General features: G+C 39.6%; 1 protein-coding gene across 1 annotated transcript; it reads right to left on the bottom strand.

Moving 5' to 3' along the window:
- Positions 1–322: 322 nt before the first annotated feature.
- On the bottom strand, positions 323–18,990 carry lingo1b (leucine rich repeat and Ig domain containing 1b). The gene is made up of 2 exons (XM_076733473.1): positions 18,693–18,990; positions 323–3,807 (listed from the first exon to the last, which is right to left on the bottom strand). The coding sequence occupies exons 1-2, from the start codon at positions 18,702–18,704 to the stop codon at positions 1,948–1,950; spliced, it is 1,872 nt and encodes a 623-aa protein (XP_076589588.1). The 5' UTR covers positions 18,705–18,990; the 3' UTR covers positions 323–1,947.
- Positions 18,991–19,463: the final 473 nt, after the last annotated feature.

Below are 19,463 nucleotides of genomic sequence, written 5' to 3'. Positions count from 1 at the left end.
CTAATATGACCACACTTTGGCATGCCATGGTTTACAGTGTACAAATACAAGGACCCCTAGGAACATGTGTATGCTATAACACTACACCCAGGTCTGAAAACACCATGTGATTTTATGACTGCACTGGAAAGTACCAACATTAAAAGACTGCACTGGGATGAGTCAGGTGTATTCTATTCTGTGTACTTCACTATTTGCCTTATAAGTAAAGCAATAAGCTCTGTGAACATTACTTGCAGCACAGGTGATCATCGCTCTTAGAGATGAAAGATGTGTCTTCATATTCATTTTTATGGTAGATTAGCATAAAATAAGCACCCCGTAGTATAAAATGTTATTTATTTTAATAGAATTTCCATCTGCCCATCCCTTTCAAACAAGTATTTTAAGAGTTAATGAACACATTATCTTCAGAGCAGACCTTGACTGTGAAATTAATTAGACAACATAAAATCCTTATGAGGCATAACACTCCATTTTGCACATAAATATTGGGTATTGCTCAGTGAAAGCTGGAAAATGGGTTACTTAAGGCAACAAATTAATAATGTCACCATTTTTAAGATGCACCGGTGACAATATGACCTCAGGACTTGGCCAGAGTGCTTGCACTTATTGAGCTGCCAAATGGGTAAACAAATTAACTTTGTTACACTTGATGATTAATTATTAATCTGGTTATTTTCAAAAGTAGGCATATACACTCTGTAAAGCAGTAACACACTCTTGGTTAAGTTACATGAAAAACATGTTAACTGAATATTTAATCTGCTCTTTAGATTGTAATATGTTCAAAACCCACAGCCATTAAAAGCATTACTATTGTGCCATACCATAATGTACAAGGAAAGAATAAAATACAGAAAATATGTATATCTGAACATGTCAATACATTTAATGACAAACTTCCTTTGTTGGCAGAAAGGGGCACATACTGTAGGACTGGCTTATTTTTCTTATTCAGTGTGTTAACATACCCACTTCCTATTCAGCTGTTACCAGATTAAGGACATACTCCAGTTATTATAACTAATAGACAGTAAAATTGAAGCCCAAATGACAAAATTGCTTCTTTGTTACAAGTAAAGGAGATAAAGGATAATACTTGAAGTTTTGGACATGGTTTCTTCCAGACAGCAGTGCCAAAGAGAAAACATCAAAACACAATTTACTGATGTTGGAAAATAGTTCAGGACCACTTCTCACTGACACGCGACAGGAGATACACTGACTCCTCTGTCTCTAACCCACCAAATGATTCGAATTTCACAGAATTCAGATCCAAAAATGTGTCGTTTTTGGCGATATTACAACTCTCAGCAGTACAGTTTACGAGTATTATTCTTTAATGCTTCTTATTTTTTCTAAAAATACTCAGCATACTTGTCAATTGCTTGTGATGGGACAAAAGAAACTTTCAATTTAACATTTCAAGTAACAGAACTTGTGTTCTAATAGTGGGTTATTGTGCTTTGTACATCCATCAAAGCAAAAGACAGCAAACAGCAGGAAGATCATAACAACAAGATCTTTCTCTTATTTTGTACGGATAGAAAAATTATACCTGTAATCTAATGTTTGAATCCTTCCAGACAGTAACCCAACTACCATGTAAACTGGGGAAATCCGTCTACTGTGATCCATGTGCTTTATTCAAACTATTAAATTAGTTTGATTACATACAATAATCCGGTTTAGTGCATGTTAACATACTGATTGAGAATTGCCAATACAAATTTACAGAAATTTGATTATTTGAAATTCAACACCTTTAAAGATTCAGTCCCTGAAGTAAAAAAAAAAAGAAAAAAAAAGTTTAGGGTATAGTGTCAAGATGCGTTTGCTGCTGTGCAATTTCTATCGCTCATAAACTGAGTACATATTTGAAGCGAGGATAGTATGCATCCCGACTGCAGTTTGTAAGCTTACATGTTCTCCTTTTGATGTTCACATGATTTTCATGTTGAATTGTATGGGTGCCTCAGTTGGACTGGCCTCCTCGGTTTCCTCTTTACGTGGCACGTATTCAACCTCTATACTTGACTTAGTGTTGTCTTTGCCTCTACTCCAGAGGAATAATATTACAAGACAGAAGAGGACAACTCCAAGGAAAGAGATAAATCCCATGGTGGTTGCAATGATAAGTGTCTTTACATCAAATGGAAATGGAACTGTGGCCCGGGTCACATTGGCGCCTTCGTCACTGGGCTGGTTGGAGATGAAGGCAAATGTCTTGTTTGGCTGGTGGGGCCAATTCGGTGAGTAGCTATGCACAAAAAGGTGAGCGGCTTTGGTGTCATTGCCGGCTGCATTGCTTGCAATGCACAAGTAGGTGCCATTGTCCTGGATTTGGGAGTAACGCACCTCCAATGTGCCCTCGTTAGACACAGAAAGTCTTGACCCCACAGTTTTGGTAGTGATGTACTCCTTCTTAGGGGATAGCCACATTATCACAGGGACTGGATCACCCTCTGCTTGACAAGTAAAATGAACTGTGGTTCCTTCATCTACATGGCTTTCTTGAACCTTGTAATCCACGATTTTTGATTTCTGGCAGATGAAATAGTCAGAAGGGAGGATATCTGGGAAGTCCTTGAATTCTTTTCCTTGCACAATCTCAGGCGAAGCACACATGGGCTGTTGTCTGTTGAAGTTCAGCCTCCAACGCCGCCGGAAGACCCAGAGCAAGCGACAGTCGCAGGCTAATGGGTTGCCAAACAAAGCCAAGGTCTCCAGGTTTCCCACTGAGTGGAAGACTGACTCCTCCAGGGTGCTCAGGCTATTGCTGGATACATTGAGTACACGGAGGTGATTGAGTCCTCGGAAAGAGTAGGGCTCAATGGCAACTAATCTGCCACCAGCCAAATGAAATGCTTGGAGCTTCTGTAGATTGAAAAGTTGGTTCCCTTCCACAGTATGAATGGGATTGAAAGACAGATTCAAAAACCGAAGATGTCTTAGGTGACTGATGGCTTGGTAAGGGATGACAGTAAGATTACAGTTTGTGACAGACAATGATGTGAGATTGAGTCCAAACAAGCATTTTGGGGTCATGGTATCCAGGGCGGGCATATGAGAAATCTCCAGCACTCTGAGCCGATACAGCCTCTTGAAGGAGTAATCCCTTATGACAGTGGCATTGAGATAGCGTAATCGAAGTGACAACAGGTTATGCAGATGGCTAAGGGCATCAGTGGGCACTGCGGCCAGATTCCATCCCTCAATGTTGAGGCTTTCAAGGTTGCTGAGGCCATGAAAAGATCGAGGTGAGATGAATACGAGGTCATTGTCACCCACCTCCAGAGCCCTCAGGTTGTACAGCTCCTGAAACATATAGTCAAGCAGAATCACAATTTTGTTTTCACTAATATCCAGCTGGGTGAGGTTGGTCATGCCTGTGAACACCCCCAGCTGAATGAGCTTCAGCTGGTTGTTGCGCAAACCTAGAATTCGAAGGTTCATAAGGTTGCTAAAAGCCCCAGGTTCAATGGATGAAATAGTGTTTTCGTTAAGTTGGAGCTCTTCCAGCTGAGGGTAATTAATGAACTCCTCAGGCCCCAGAGTTTTGAGACGGTTTTTGCTGAGGTCAAGCAGCCGTGTTTCAGTGGGGATGCCCTCAGGAAGAGCAGCCAGTCTCCGTCGATGGCACACGACTGACCGCTCTTGAGCGTTGCAGTCACATCGGGAGGGGCAACCAGTGGTGGACCCAGAAAGGACGGTGCCTAGCATCAGGATCAGGATGGGCTGCCAGCATGCCACCAAGTAGCTGTGCCCTCCTGCCTCCCCAGACACCATCCTACTTCTTACCTGTGAAGACATGGAAAAAAAGAGGTTGGTAGAGTGGAATGGTGGTACAGTATCATACTAGAAAAGAAAGATCCAAACAGATAAATGGAAATCATATCTGTCATTATTTTCTAAGAGACCAAATCAGGATTCCAGTCAGACCCTTATCACGTTTTGAGTCTTAATTAAACCGTGAATAACAATCATATGTCCTTAATTCCAACTGAACACACAAAATGAAACAGACTGCAGAAAAACAGGCCGCATTGTGTATTATTCGTAATGTTTCCATTTGTAGATAAAGTTGTCCAAATGTCTGAAAAACTGTATCTTCAGTATTTGATAATTGTTTTTCTACAATACGTCCCTTACATTTCATAACCATATGTAATATCACTGAAATGTTTTCCTATGATATGTACACATTAGACTACATTCTATGAAAACACTGTTTGCTAAATACTGTGCCATTACAGATGAACCATTGATTTTCAAATCAATGCAAATTTCAGATGCTACTGAATCCTCCCAAGTTACAGGCAGATTTTGGCTATTTTGAGCTACGTACATTTGTTACATGTAAAACCTTTGTAAACTGTATTTTCATGGATATCACATGCTCTTGTTATGTTTTTATCTGCATACCATTACAAAGATATAAGCTTCCTTCCCTCTTTACTTGCATAGTTTCATTGTGGTGGCTTTCGTCACAGGTGGTGAAATTCTTAGTGTACTGAAAACAATTGCTGCTTTTATTAGTGACACATTGTCTCTGCTCATACGATGTATTTTTCATTAGCAACCAAAAAAGTCACAGTACATCTTGAAATGGTGCCTCCAAGAATTTGCAAGTTTAACACATCCTATGTCACTGCTGAGCTGTTGACCCCCTAGTGATATAAAACAGAGATTGCTGCCGTAGTGTAGTGATAAATGGAGAGAGGGAGATTGTCAGAGGACTTTAAACCCCTATTTGATTTTGACTCACGGGAACTTTAACTTGCTAAAACCTTCAAGCTCTACTTCTCCCATCAATCATATGATTTAAGTCACAACTATATCTGTGGGACACACTCTTAGAAGAGTCTCATGCACAGTAAGAAATTACATTATGGTTTGTTTGTTATTGAGAAGACTGGCCTTACCAGTGCTTTGCTTACAAAATGACAGCTTGGACTTAATTGATGTTTTTACTTCAGCATTTTTATCGAAGCAAAAAAATCATCTAAAAGCCTTACATTGTAAACAAAGCACTAGCTTATGTGATCAAGAGGTAGCAGATCTATATTGCTTTACAACTGGGAAATTAAATTCCACCTTATGAAATTGACAATAAACAGTGATGTAAAGAAAGGTGTCTTTGGGAAATTCCATTATGAGAGGTTAATGCAGTCTCTGTCCAAATATTCATCATAATGAGCATTGTACTAGTACATGGGAGCTGAAGGGGCACTGCATGTTCTTTCTGTAACTCATTCACCATAGAAGTGCTTTTGTAAGTGCCCTTGAAATTATCGGTGTAGTGCTTTTTAGCACCTCTTTGGCTGTCTACCACACTGCTGTCACTTTAAAAAGATATTACTCTTGATGGCGAAGATTAGAATGATCTTTTATTGCACAATCACAAATTACACATCACCCTAAGTGAATTAAAGTCATGGCACTAAGGCAGCGTGGACTGTGGTGTGACTAGTTCCAATGAAATGGTAATTGCAGCTTTTATTTTCACTTCCTCCAGAACTGTAAATTTCTGTTGGTTGCATATGTCAGACACATTGGGTGTCAGTCCAGTGTGTATTGGGTATTGTAAAAAGCAGACTGTCAAAATGTAAGTGTCTATTGGTAGTTCCTTTGTGAACTCCCACTCCATTCTGTCTCACACTAATTACATGAATTTACAAATGGATAGCATGTTGAATTTTTCAATGGGATAAACACTTTCTAAAACAAAAACTGCAATTCAGTGTGTTTAAAGGCAAAAATCTCATACATAGCATAAGCACGTTGTGACAGATGCTAAACCTTCGAGTGAAAATGAAATATTACCACGCTACTCAATGCAGAAAATGGGTGACATGTTTATCTGTTTGACACAGAATGTGATTTTTTATCTTGTCAAGTCAGGGATATGAATGAAGATGAGGCTCACTGATGTCACTGCTAATCGAAAACAAGCGAATGCAAATGCAGTGGTGATTTTCTTACCAGAATGCCATGCATGATTTATGATTCAGAGTCTAGTAAGGGCAGGGTACTATCTTTGTAATCTGGCCTTACAGCCCAGATCTGCTCACTGTATCACCACTATGTTTTGACCTTGAGCTGTAATTCTGAAAAAAACAAAAGAAGTTGGCAAAAAAACCTTCCACTTACAATAAGCCAGTACTTTATATACACACTGTAGTCTTTGGATTAAATTTTAGCACTTGATCTATTAGTCCATGTGTTTTTTGTCCCCACCTTCATTCTTTCCGTTCCACTTTTGATGGTATTATGCAAGGACAGAGTTCCAGTGGACAAGCCTTTCTACTCCTGTCCTTCTATGACTGCTTGCTTTTTCTCTGTGGACCTCTCACCCTGATGTAGTCTTCTCTCAAAAGCATGCTCAGCTCACCATTAGACCCTTGTTGCCTTGAATCCCTGCATCTCCTCTCTTATGGTGCAATGTGGTTTGATACAGGGCAAACCGAAAAGAGGTGTGCATTGCTAATGGGTCACTGAATGTCTGCAAGCTGCATGCAGACAAATGAGTTATACGCATCAGTGTACACATGCCCTTTGGTTGTTTTTATTTATTCTTAAGTACCTTGGTTGTGCAACACAATGTTAGAACAACTAATGGGATATTGACAAAATAACATAAATAGTTCATGAAAAATAACTGTAAAGTTACCAAAATGTGGTTGCAAATACAAACCAATGAACACTATTTGTCAGCTCCCTATAAACTGCATGCTGTATTTGTCTATCATGTCCCCGCTAGATCGCATCAACTTGTGACCACTGTCAGAAATCATCAATATAGCATGACCTCTGAGAGTATTTCCCTTCATAAATTATTTATCTTTTTGCTTTGATTGATGCACATGCAGTTTAGACGCAGATGATTTGTCTATTTTTTCTTCTTCATAGCTTACAATTGCTGCTTATTGGCATTCAATAATACGACCGTCCTTTGTAGAACTGTTTTCTAATTGTGATTAAATACATCAGACTTAAAGACTTTTTTCATAAAGATCATTTAGTAAAGTGAAAAAACTGTGATGTCTTTGGTGGACAAAGTTTGTTGAGAGTCAAACATATATAGTCCATAATTTCTCGTGTACAGCCCACGTTTCACTCAGCAATGCTCTCGTTTCTGTTGATGGCGTTTATAAATTATCGTACTCACTAGACTACTTCTCACTTCAGTTTTCTAGCTATAGGTTTCTTCATTATAGAAGTGCACAGCGTGCTCATTAGCACCCATCTTATTCATGGCTTTTTAAGTGGCAAACTTATCCCAAATGATTAAATTATTCTGCAACTGTTAGAGAATAGTGAGAATGAAACAAAAAGGAAACCACAGCTGCAAAGTAAATGTGTATATGATTAAAAGATAAAGATAAAGCTTCCACTGGTGTGTGCTCAACCAGGAAAATGTAAAGCAAACATTTAAAAGTCAAAAAGCAAACAAACAAGAAAATCTTGGGGGTGGGCTGCACAGAAGTGGGAGATTACAATGGACAAGTCTTTCAGAATATTGAGAGGCTCTTTAAGTATGTCATGTCCAAACAGACACTTTGACATTTGGCAAATATTTTCTTTACTTTTTAATGTGTACTTTAAATATCAACACAGAACACATCAAAATGTGTTAACGTCGATCTTCCAATTCGTTGCATCATAATTGGTATGTAAATATTCAGATGGAAGCCAAATCTCTATCATGTACAGACCTACACACAGCTTATTATACCAACAGTAATGATATTGCAAATATACAATGACCTGCAATAATAAGTATATTTCGATAAATACTTGCTGCATTGCAGTTCTGAAGTGTCTGTGTTTACCCGGCAAGGCTTGCCAGCTAATCTACATCCTCCAGAAGAATAAGCAGTCAGATATGAGAAATCCCATGAAAACAAATCCTCATTGAAAGTCTAAGATAAAGGTAACAGCCCCTGCAAACCTAAAAAGAAACTGCGTGGCCTGATGTTCCACCATGCCAGGATCAAAATTTTAGAGGAGGACAAAATGGTTCAGTGCATGGGAAATACTCCTGTTGAGATGCAGAAACACACCTGCATGGGGTCAGCGAACTCTCAATCTTTCTTTTTTTGACAGCAGTATCCTCTAGTTGATAGACCTTTCAGCCAGAAAGACATGCACTTTTGCCTCAGAAGTTACGCAGAAGATACCCACACTCAGACTTATTTTTGGAAGGAGATAGTGTCAAGAGAAATAAGGAGAGTCTGCATAATTATCGCTTAATCGCTGTTGAAGACGAGCAAACACAGAAGCTTCATTTTGAAGGAATGGATCATGCCGAAAATGAAAATGTTAGACAATATTTAATTACCTGTGTCAGTTTGTATGCCTCCTTAATGCACAGTAAATTCTCATACTGAAGCTCTGACAGCCCACTCCATACAAAACGGGCTGGCAGTGGTAGTTCCAAAGGGAACTAAATAACTCCAAAACTAAATAACTAAATAACCGACCCACTCAAAACACCTCATGTCCCATAATCCAGTGTGATAAATGTTCAGAAGCCAAGCAATTGCTAGTCCAAAGACAGCAGTATTCATAGCATTTTTTCAGTAAAACTACATTACTGCAGTGTTTCTTCCAAAATGATTTTTCACACTCTTTAAGAAACAGTTCATAAAAGCTTAAGATGTAAAGAAGTGTGCGCCGGCAAAGCTCTGTGCCACTGTGGAAAAAAAATTATGACCACAAGTCATAATATTGTGTATAACATTACATTGGCACAAGGAAAGGTGAGGAGAGAAACTGAGCCTACTGATTGAACTGGAAATGTCTGCTTGGACATAAAAAAAGCAAGAAAAGGCAAACATGTACAAGGAATAGCCAAAAATGAAAGAATAAAGTATGATAGTATTAGGAGAAGGTGATGTGGAGCACGGATCATTTCAAATTTATTGAAATGAATGGATAAGTAGTTTGGACAAAAAAAAAAAAAAAAAAAGGTATATAAAGTCGAAGAGTGATTTTCCAGCAGATGCAGGCAGATACTGACGCTTTGGCATTCATGCTGCATAGTTTTCCGTTTGACAGGTGGCAGTGTAGATGAATGGTCGTGAAGATTTCAGAGGACATGGAATAGCTGATCATAGAAGCCTGTTTTCCAACTACACATCACCAACAACTGTGGTTAATGGAACTGAAAATAACAGTGTCCATTAAGCTTTCCCTTTGACGGTCCCTCTCAAAGTACCTTTACTGCACTCTGACCAACACGGCATTCATCCAGCTGTCAGGAAACATGGTTGGCCATGCAGGTTGTAGGCTTTTCTTTTAATGTAATATTTATTCAATCCCAAATCTTTTCAACACAAAAACTGTTGTCATCACGTGAGTGGCTGTTTTTCAATTTGCATAATCACATAAGAAGAACAACACATATTTTCTCCGCATTGTATTTTATCGCACAATAAAGCAATAATTAATATGAGCTTTTAACAGTGGGCGCTGCAACCCATTTCACTGCACACCCTGCTGCATATGTACAATGTGAGAATGAATTGTTCTTTCTTTACTCTCATAAAGGCATGCCCTTTCATGTTAAGACTGCAGACTGCATGCCCCTCCACAAGACCATTACTGTGTTCAAAGGGTGCTGGCTGATAGCAGGTCAGTAAAAACTGCATTGTTCTCTCATGTTCTTCTTCTATACTGATGACCTGGTATTAAGCAGCTTCAAGATCAGAAGGCCCCTCTCATCTCCTGTGTGGTCAGTTGACAAGGCTAACCTTATCATCTTTGATCCTCCCAGCTTATGTAGTGCACTTCAAACAATTCGGTGGATCTTTAAGACAACTCGAGTGCCAAGGTCAGATGGCACCAGTACTTTCAATATTATACAACAGGCCTTTTCTTGGAGGACATTCGGATATGTTGTAGTATGAAATGCACAGGTGGAGAAAATGATGACGGCAGAATTCAATTTACCAGTTTCAGTTTTAGTTTCAGGATCCTGGTATTGTGCCTCCCAGTTGATGTCATTGTTAACAACACCTTTTCTAAGACTATCCTCAACTATGACAAAAATATCTCAAAATGTCTGCTGCAGCAAAAGGCTGCTCATGATTCCCTGGAATTACAACACTAGATAAAAGAACTGATGTGGATCACCACAGAAACAAACATAAACAAGACACACCCAGTAACAACAACAAAGCAGTACAAAATCAAACGAAACAAAAAAAAACTGATTGACATCAGTCTAACAACAGGAATAGGCAACACAAACCTTCCTGCATGACAAAGTTGATGTCCCAGCTGGAGACAGATGCACTCATAGGTGCCACGGAGACAACTTTTGGTTTCATATGCCACAACAAAATAAAAAACATGCCACACAACTCTTCTCCGATACGTCATGCCTCATTATCCTCATCTGATATAATCAACTATTTTGCCCTCCTCGTGGAAGTGCTGCATGTTTTCATTTTGATGCATTAGCATTTAAGCTCCGATTGGTCTGCACCCTGCTGTTCATGCATACTTAAAGTTTACAAACTGTTGGTATGCCACAACAACACGTAGTTTAGTCATGAAGGAAAAACACATGCACACATACACGGAGCATATTTGTTTGGACCCTCTGCCGTGTATGCAGACAAAGATTCTAAATCCATAAATTGAAAACATTAAGTCCTTCCAGTTACAAACAATGTTGTATTATATGTATATATCTGTGTGTGTGTGTGTGTGTGTGTATATATATATATATATATATATATATAAACACTAAATTCAGGCGACAAAGTTTCTCTTTGGAGTTGAAGGTTAGAGGCATGTGCAAAAACAAAGGAGAAATCGTAAGTGTTTGCTGTTGACGCCTATGTGTCACTCCTGCTGAAATGTGGGTGTCAGCTATGCTTGAATAAAAGCTTTCTACTACTCTTAGAACTACCTTGATACCTCAGAGTACCTTGGATTTCTCTTTTGTTTTTGTACATCGAATGTATGATATGTGAATCTATCTTGCTTGCATTTTATTTTATAGTTCTGGAAATGTTCACCTCAAGTATAATTTGTTTTGTTACTATACATTAACAATCCTAAAAATACAATATACAACGAACATGACTCTTAATGTCCCACCTTGCTTAACTTGACTAGGTTCCGTCTGATTGGTTGGTAGTAGACCTATACAGCTTCTTCAGACTGTACCATAGATGTCTGGTTACTATCTGTAAAATCGTTATATAATTTCTGTAGTTGGATTAGATTAAATGTGAAGTATGGATTCACCATTACTATGTTCGAGAAGTAAAGAGGCCAGTTGGTAACGGAATGGTTGTTGATTTGATACCTGGAATCGACGGGGATGCATTCAAGCTGTGAGCTGGGTGGTGTTACATTTATGGTGAGCAAAGTGTAGGAACAAAATGGCTCGTAACACACTGAAACATTGCAAATTCCAAATTAGCTGTTTTGAGATTGTATTTTTCTTTCATGAACTAATGGAACACTTTTGCAGAATGGATTGTTTTAAAATTAAATTTCATTTAGCAGCTTTGACCAATAGGTCCAGAAAGCCATAGCCCAAGAGCCTTCAAGTGTTAAGAGTTCTTGTGATGAATGTGGCCTAACGTTGGCCCGTGGATGCTTACTCATTCAGTTTACACTTAGATTCTGCATTGAAACTCTACTTGACTCTTTGCCGAGCCATGTGAGAAATGGTCCAGTAATTGCTTTCATTTTGGTCCTTGTTTGGTGAAAAAGTATCTCTTTGGGTTTCTAGATGTTCGACTGTCTTTGCCAGGCACTCGACTCTCCAAAAGATAGTGGCTCCTACTCGACTATTTCACACTGGGCAGGTAGTGCACAATCACATTGTGGGGGCTTTTGAGCTGTAAGCTTTTGAGCTTGGAGCAGCTGCCCACGGTTTTATATGGGGGGGTCAGTGAGAGCCAGAGGGACTCAACCAGACGGCCCGGTGAACCAAAACAATTAACTGGAAGAGGGTGAAAGCTGCACAGAGCTGCAGGCTGCTCTGTTCATTCTCTGAGATCAGCAATACTAACAACCCTTTTAGTATTTTCATTTAGTGTTGATATGGAAAATATTGTTTAATGGAATTTTAATTTGCCATCCAAAGACTTCCTCTTCCTTCTTCTTCATCTCTTTATATTGCTTTTCAAGTGACATACAACCTGTCTTACACTATTTACTCAAATTCTCTACTCCCGTTTGGTCCAACAACACATTATTTGTTATTAGATTAAAATTTAATTAAAGACATGATGCTGAGATATTTGCATCCTGCTGGACTTGTACTGGCTCAGAATCAACAAGATCAGTGAGATCCGATGACAAGAGACGTTAAAACGGCCAAATAATCCCGGTCCACAGAAAATACTGGAAAAAACAGGACCCTGGACTATATTTAACCTGTTATACAGTATTACCATGCAGATCTGTTTCTTGGTTCATTGACAAAGTCGAACAGTAATACTACAAAAGAGGATCCTTTCTTCATTAACACCCATTCCTCTTTAAAGTCAAGTAGGATAAGCTGGAAATTACACAAACCTTTATCCCCGACTCACCATCAGGGAATATAAAATGTTTTGGACTGGAATTGAAAAGAAAGGGCTAAATGCCATGCTGACTGCAACTTTACCTCAGACAAGCCTCTTACAGCCCTTCATAGAAAGCACAATGGGAGATTTTGAGAGATTTTCACACCAAATCACTGAGGCAATAATCACCGGCTACAGAACAAATATGAAGTTAGAGTGCCTTGGCACTTTTTGTACCTCTGCATGGCTGGGGCTGAAGGAATTATGTGTACGTATGTCCCATTCTCATGAACACAAAATCTCAGAAGCACCTTGAGGGAATTTCATGACATCCTGGACTCATGGGTGAACTGAAGTGATGCACTAGTGGTCAAAGATCAAGGTCACTGAAAACCTCACAAAACATGTTTTTGGCCATCACTCAAGAGTGAGTATGCTAATACAAAATTTCACATGATGAAGTGATTTTATATCCAAAAGCCAGCAAGTGATGGCGAGGGTAACTTTTATGTCTGCTGAAGGCACCATTAATGCTGAAAGGTGCACACAGGTTTTTGAAAGCAGGCCAATGCCAACCCATATTCTGCACAAGTTACAACAGCATGGCCTTGTAGGAAAAGAGTGTGGGTACTAGACTAGCCTGCTTGCAGTCCAGACCTGTCATTGAAAATGTGTCTACACCACCTCTTGAATTAGTTATATTGAGGGTGCTCTGAAAACCAGAATGCATCAAGAACAGTGTCTAATCGGGTGGATCAGGACAGGACATGATTATTAGAATGGTTATGTCATATTGTATATTCTGTTTAGAAAGTTATTATGTAGCTGTTAGTAGGTTGCAAGCTATGCTCTTACCCCTACTGTTGAGTGATCTGCTGTTATGTGGGACGAGGCACAGACCGGAGCAGGAAATTAGCCTGAGATATTAACTGGACAAAATCACTGAGGGGATGTAGTGGTAAAAAAGGGGTAAAAAAAAAATGGGTAAAAGGAGTAAAGTATGAATTCCCGCTATTCGAGTAATGATAAACTCATAAAAACACAAGATATCTTTAACTACTACTACTATTACTACTACTACTACTACCACTACATCCCAAACAATCAAATCAACAGGGCTAATGCAAAATATTAGTAGCTGTGACAAAGTTAGCTAAGGTTGACTGGCAAATTGGTTTGGTGTTTCAGCAACAGTGCAATCCTAGTTGTAGCTCATTTAAATTCAGTCAGTGGGCCGAGCAGGTTCATTCACTGGCCTATCTTTCCCTATTCTCTATTTTCAGTCCATGATAGCGGTTAAAATAAATGGCATGTTTCTCACCTTTGTAAACAGTCAGACTCCTGCGTGGATTAACAGACTGTGATTGACAGCCAAAGCATGCTGTGACAAACCATCAGCGACAGGCTCGACTGAACCAACTCAAAGGTGGTCCAAACACCTGATTCGTTTTTTTGTATTGTTTGTTTTTGTCTTGCTGAAAATAGTGGAATGATCATTAATATAGGCTGCATAAATATGATCTCCTGATTGAGGGGACTGTATGATGTTGTGTAAAAGACAGTAAGTGAGGTGGCAAAACCCTAACATTGCTCCCCCTAATTGAATAATGGTGATGCATTTTCTCCACTTGCTCCATTGCTCAGGAACAGTGTGCTGTGGAGCCAACACAGCATCCTTGCTCGTTTGCACACACTAATATACCATCTAACTAAGCAAAACTGCAAAGGGACATTATGAAGTCACTCAGTATCGATCACAATTAGAAACTTCATCTAAAACCTTATAAATATTGCCCTCATCAGCCAGTTGCTAAAAAAACAAAAAATTTGACACCCTCCTTTCTTTTTGGAAGACCCACCTGCAGCTTTACCGTCTGTCTTTTCTCCTACCGGCATTACTGTTTCAAAAATAAAAGCGCCAGCCTTTATAATGTAACAGAACAAAATGAACACTGCCTCAAGATACCTATAAAATGAATAAACATGAAAGAAAACAGATTGTTTAGTCTTTATTCATATTAGAACTACATATTTATGTTAAAAAATGACCTATTGTTATTTTAATTCCCATCCTGCTAACTGCAGTTGACTTTTTCTTCCTGCCTCGTCCCAGTCACGTGATGAATAGTGAAATTGACTCCCATCCCAGAGGAATCCTGTGACCCACAGGATTCCTGCAAAAAACTCAGCCTCTACTCTGTACTAATATAAAAAATAGTCTCCAAGCGAAGGCAGCATGTTTCTCACGGGAAATTGTTCACTAGAATCATACATTTCAATATAGTGATAATTTCCATTTTGCCAAAACATCCTTCAATGGCTTCACATATATTATATGAGTCTGGACAGGCATGGATGTAAACTGCAGCTTGGCTGGGTGGCGGAAGCATGCAGCCAAGAGATGGTAACATCAGCCTTGGTGTTGATAGAGGAATATGGCATAAAGATGCAAGAGGATTAATTGCTTACTGCCACAGTCCTCACAGTTTAGAGTACACAGAAATACAGAGCAATAATTCATCATGTCCCTTCTTTCAAGTGAATCCTCAGTCCTCCATCCAACTAGCCCCTAACTGTCTCATATTTTGCATAAAGCTGTTATTATTAAATTTAAATGAGGAAGGCTGCTGCAGAGCAGCAGGACTGTGACCTTCTGAATACATTTGTTGAACGCAAATTTGAGTATCCTGTGACAGATCTGCCTCCGTCTGTCACCTCGCCATCCAGCAGACACTTTATAAACACTTGGTCTGGTCTTTACCACAGTCACTTTCACCATTTCCTTTTCAAGGGGGCTGATGTTACCCATTATACAGCAGCATCTTGATTTCATGTGGATCTCGTTTCAGAAAATGCTTTAATAGTAACACCGTAGATGTCGTCTGGCCAGTTTATACATTGCTCCTTTCTGGGGCATCACAAATGAACTGTTATGTGCAGGAGTGCCCTGATTTCCGTTGTAAATAAAATGGGCTATAATTAGATCCCGAAACCCAACATGAGAAAAATAAACCGGAAGAGACCCTACAAGAGCTTCAGATGGCCAGGACATTATTCTGTATCATTGTTCCTCATGTTGAGCACGTACAGTATATTTTCATTCCAATATACTTTTGTTCAGTACTATGTAGACTGCTACGTCACAGAATATTAAGCATGTGACAGCAAGGAGCAAACCACTGTGAAAAAATGAACAGCAGCGCTGCTTTGATTGCATCAAGCTGCCTTGTTTGCTTTGGAATAGACTGAAGTATAAATGTGTGCATCTATGCTTTTACTGGTATTACTAATTGAATTACCAGTGCTGGGGAAATAATTATTGTCAGTTGAAAGACAACAACACCAAGCATCATTTTTCAAGCAAGAAATGTCAAACATTTCATGGTTCCAGCTTCTTAAATTTGCTACCTTTCTTTATGACATGTGACAGTAAATGAAGAGTCTTTGACTTTTGGACTGTTGGTTGGTCAAAAGGAGAAATTTTTATTCTGGGAAACTGAGATAAACTTGATATTTATAGGCTCAATGATTAATCAATTAATCCTGAAAGTCATCAGCGGATTAATCAATAATGAAATCATTGTTAGCTGCAGCCGTAAACCTTTTGACCTTTTTTTCCTCAGATGTCAGAGTGAAGCGAGTTCATACAGCAAACTGCTTATTATTACTTCTTTTTTAAGTATATACACTATTTATGAAGAGCAGTGCAAGAACCTCCCTGGACCCCACAGATTACACAAGCTCTCTTTGCGTCACTTGTTACAGATGATTCAAATATATTACCATGGACTGTTGTATGCACACACAACTTGGCCACTGAGCAGCCTCAGAGGACAGTGGGGCTTGTGTGCCTTATATAGGTACTTAAACAACAGGCCCTGATTTCCAGTGAAGGCATTTGAACTAAAAGCATCTCAAAGTATGTTTGCCATGTTAACAATTAGGTTTTTGTGCAAAACACTTTGAAGCAGTTGTCTAGTCTAAATTATATACAGTACAATCTACTAAAGCTCATGTTAAGTACTCAGACAGTAGGTTAGCGGTGGCTGAAAAGGTTCTCACTAATCACATGGATCATCTCATCAGAACATTTAGCAATGCTGAAAATAGTTAGTTGCATGCAAAATCATATACACTAGGATCCGTTGTAGAAAACATTATAGCTGGTAAAAGAAATACTTTTATATTAACCACATGACTAATTGTGATGTGAAAGGCTGTGCTCGCAGTGATGAACCCTGAGTCAATGGATCACCTGACTGCAGTTCCCCTCTATGTGTTTTAGCGTCTTTTAGTTCCTGCAAATTCACTGTTCTGGTTCAGTCACACCACTCTGCATGATTTCCAGCCACAGCAGGCAGCTGTTTTCAGCTAAAAGCAGAAAAAAAAAAAAAAAGAAGCTCTGCTAAACCCACTGTACTCTACCTGCCAAGCACCACATGGAAGAAAAACAAACTGGTCACTAACCAGAGACGTATTGTCACATTTTCCAAAAGAGCCATATATTAAGGAGTTGGTGAAGACCAAAACAGCAAACCTATTTACATATTTAGAGGATATGGAGCAAGATTAGCATTCAATTAGAGGCATATTTATATCGCCCCAGTAAAAATGAATACAGTATTCTAGCAGTTTGCTCACAGATTCATCTTTATGCTGTACGTTAATAGTACTGCAGCCCAACGTGTCCCCCTAAAGCTGGGGACAAAAAAAAAAAAAAAAAAAAAATTGAATTGAATTGATGCAGGTTAGATATTGTGGTAATCTATAAATGTGTTTATATAACATACATTTGCATCTTATATAATCAAATCAATGTTAATTTATTGAAATGCAGGGTAATGTAAGGGTGATAAGAAATTGTACGTTTGTTTTCCAGTCTTGATTTACGAATGTAATATGCCCACAAACGGCCCACAAATTTTATAATTAGAAACTTATGCTGGTATTGCATTCGACACACACTGAGACACTTACAGACGTGCAAACAGAACTGACGATAGATTGCAGAAAAAAATGTTTGCCCAGTAATAATGATTTCTCCATCAGATGTAATTAGAAATTCCAGTCATACACGTTCATGCCTTGCTCATTTCAGTCTATTGAAATTTTATTGAGCGGTTTGAAGCTGCAAACGTGCACATAGTGACACGCATAAACAACCACCAAAAACAAAGATTCCAATCAGCTGTCATAACCTGATTACAGGGGCCCAATTAAGAGCTTCAGCTCATAAAGCTTTGACGTGAAGAGCAGACCCTTCACTCAGAGACTGTCGGAGGTCTGTCGTTTGCACAGGTTGTTACTGCAACAACCAAAAAAAAAAAAAAAAACAGAGAGGAAGAGTCCCCTCAAAGCTGTCTGTCTGCTGGAGCGTTGCAACCACGATTATGAAGATGCAAATAAAACAAGCAATGGAAATTAAACTGGCCTGCGTAAATAATATGGCATACAAAGTTGCCCATCACCTCCCACACCCACCCTCCCCGCCACCACCACCACCCATCTGTCTAACCTGTGGCAACTCAAACACCTGCATAGGATCCCTCATAGCCACTGGAAACAGCCAACAGCAGAAGGCTGCTGAGAATGAATAAGTGTGAGTCTAGATGAGTTTACTGGCATTTGAAGGAACATGAATGTTAATGAGGGCAGATTAGGAAGCAACAACAACCACCCTGGCAAAACACTCAGAGAGAAACACCAAACAGACACTCCTGCTCAGCCTCACACCTTTAACTGTCATATAAAAAGGTAGGACTTAAAGGTGTGTATGCATGCATCCGTGCACAATACAATGTTTACAGTGTACCTGTGTTTACATAGACATCATAAAAAATATCTAAGCTACATACATTCATATGTTACATGCACACATGTGTGTGTGTTCCATAGACAGTGCAAACCCAGATTGCACAGCACACAGCAAAATGAAATCCATCTGGATGACAAAGCACAAATAAGATCTGGAGCTGTCTTCAGTGAATAATTCTCCTTCTTTCCATCCCTTCCATTTGCCTACGATACACAATTTTATTCCTGACATTAATTTGCTCCCTGGCGATCCCCTGGCCCCACCACTGCACCATAATAAATCTGATCCAATGCCTCAGTGCTCAAAGCCCACCATAGAGACAGAGTACTTACCAGGACTGTCATGCAGAGAATTCTAATTCAGGCAGCTCCATGTTGCCAAGGAAATTCAAAATGCCTCCGAAAGCATGGAGACAGGGATGCAGGATTCAAGACAGGCTAGATTCAAACGGGAAAGAGGGATATATGCAGCGATGAGAATCCCTTGTCTGAGGGGCATTTGAGAAATGCCTTCGTCCTCTCCAGATGCGCTAAATCCGGCAGCACTGATAGGCTGACATGTAAACACACAGGCGGCTCTGCTGGCTCGCACACGCTCACATACATGCTGCACCTAGCAGAGACAGAGAGGAAGAGGGAGGGGCAGCTGATGAGGGAGGTGGAAGGAGGAGCTGCAGTGCATTGGGAGAAAGAGAGGCACAGAGCACAGGCGGCGAGGAGAGTTGAAAAGAAATGGAGAGAAACGTTCCCTGATTGCACCGGCAGCGTTTTCCTCTGATTTTTGTTTACTGTAGTTTCCCTATTTTTGGAAGGATGAAATGATCTGGTTAATAGGAATACAGGCTAGTGTGTGTGTGTGTGTGTGTGTGTGTGTGTGTGTGTGTGTGTGTGTGTGTGTGTATGGGGGGGATCAGAGTGATGTGAGTGGCTACAGTAGAAGGGGGGTTAGAGAGGGACAAGTATGAACATGCAAATAAAGCTGGGGGATGAAGATGAGCAAAAAATTGATGGGGGGTTATGATGGGGAGGAGGGAGGGATGAAACTACGGGGATATAGAGCAAATGAAATTCAATTCCTGCAGTATGCAAACCTTTGCTGATAAT

The sequence above is a fragment of the Chaetodon auriga genome, chromosome 1 (assembly GCF_051107435.1).
Source record: "Chaetodon auriga isolate fChaAug3 chromosome 1, fChaAug3.hap1, whole genome shotgun sequence".
NCBI lineage: Eukaryota > Metazoa > Chordata > Actinopteri > Chaetodontiformes > Chaetodontidae > Chaetodon > Chaetodon auriga.
The sequence above is the reverse complement of the archived record's forward strand: the minus strand, read 5'-3'. Positions and strand labels throughout refer to the sequence as shown.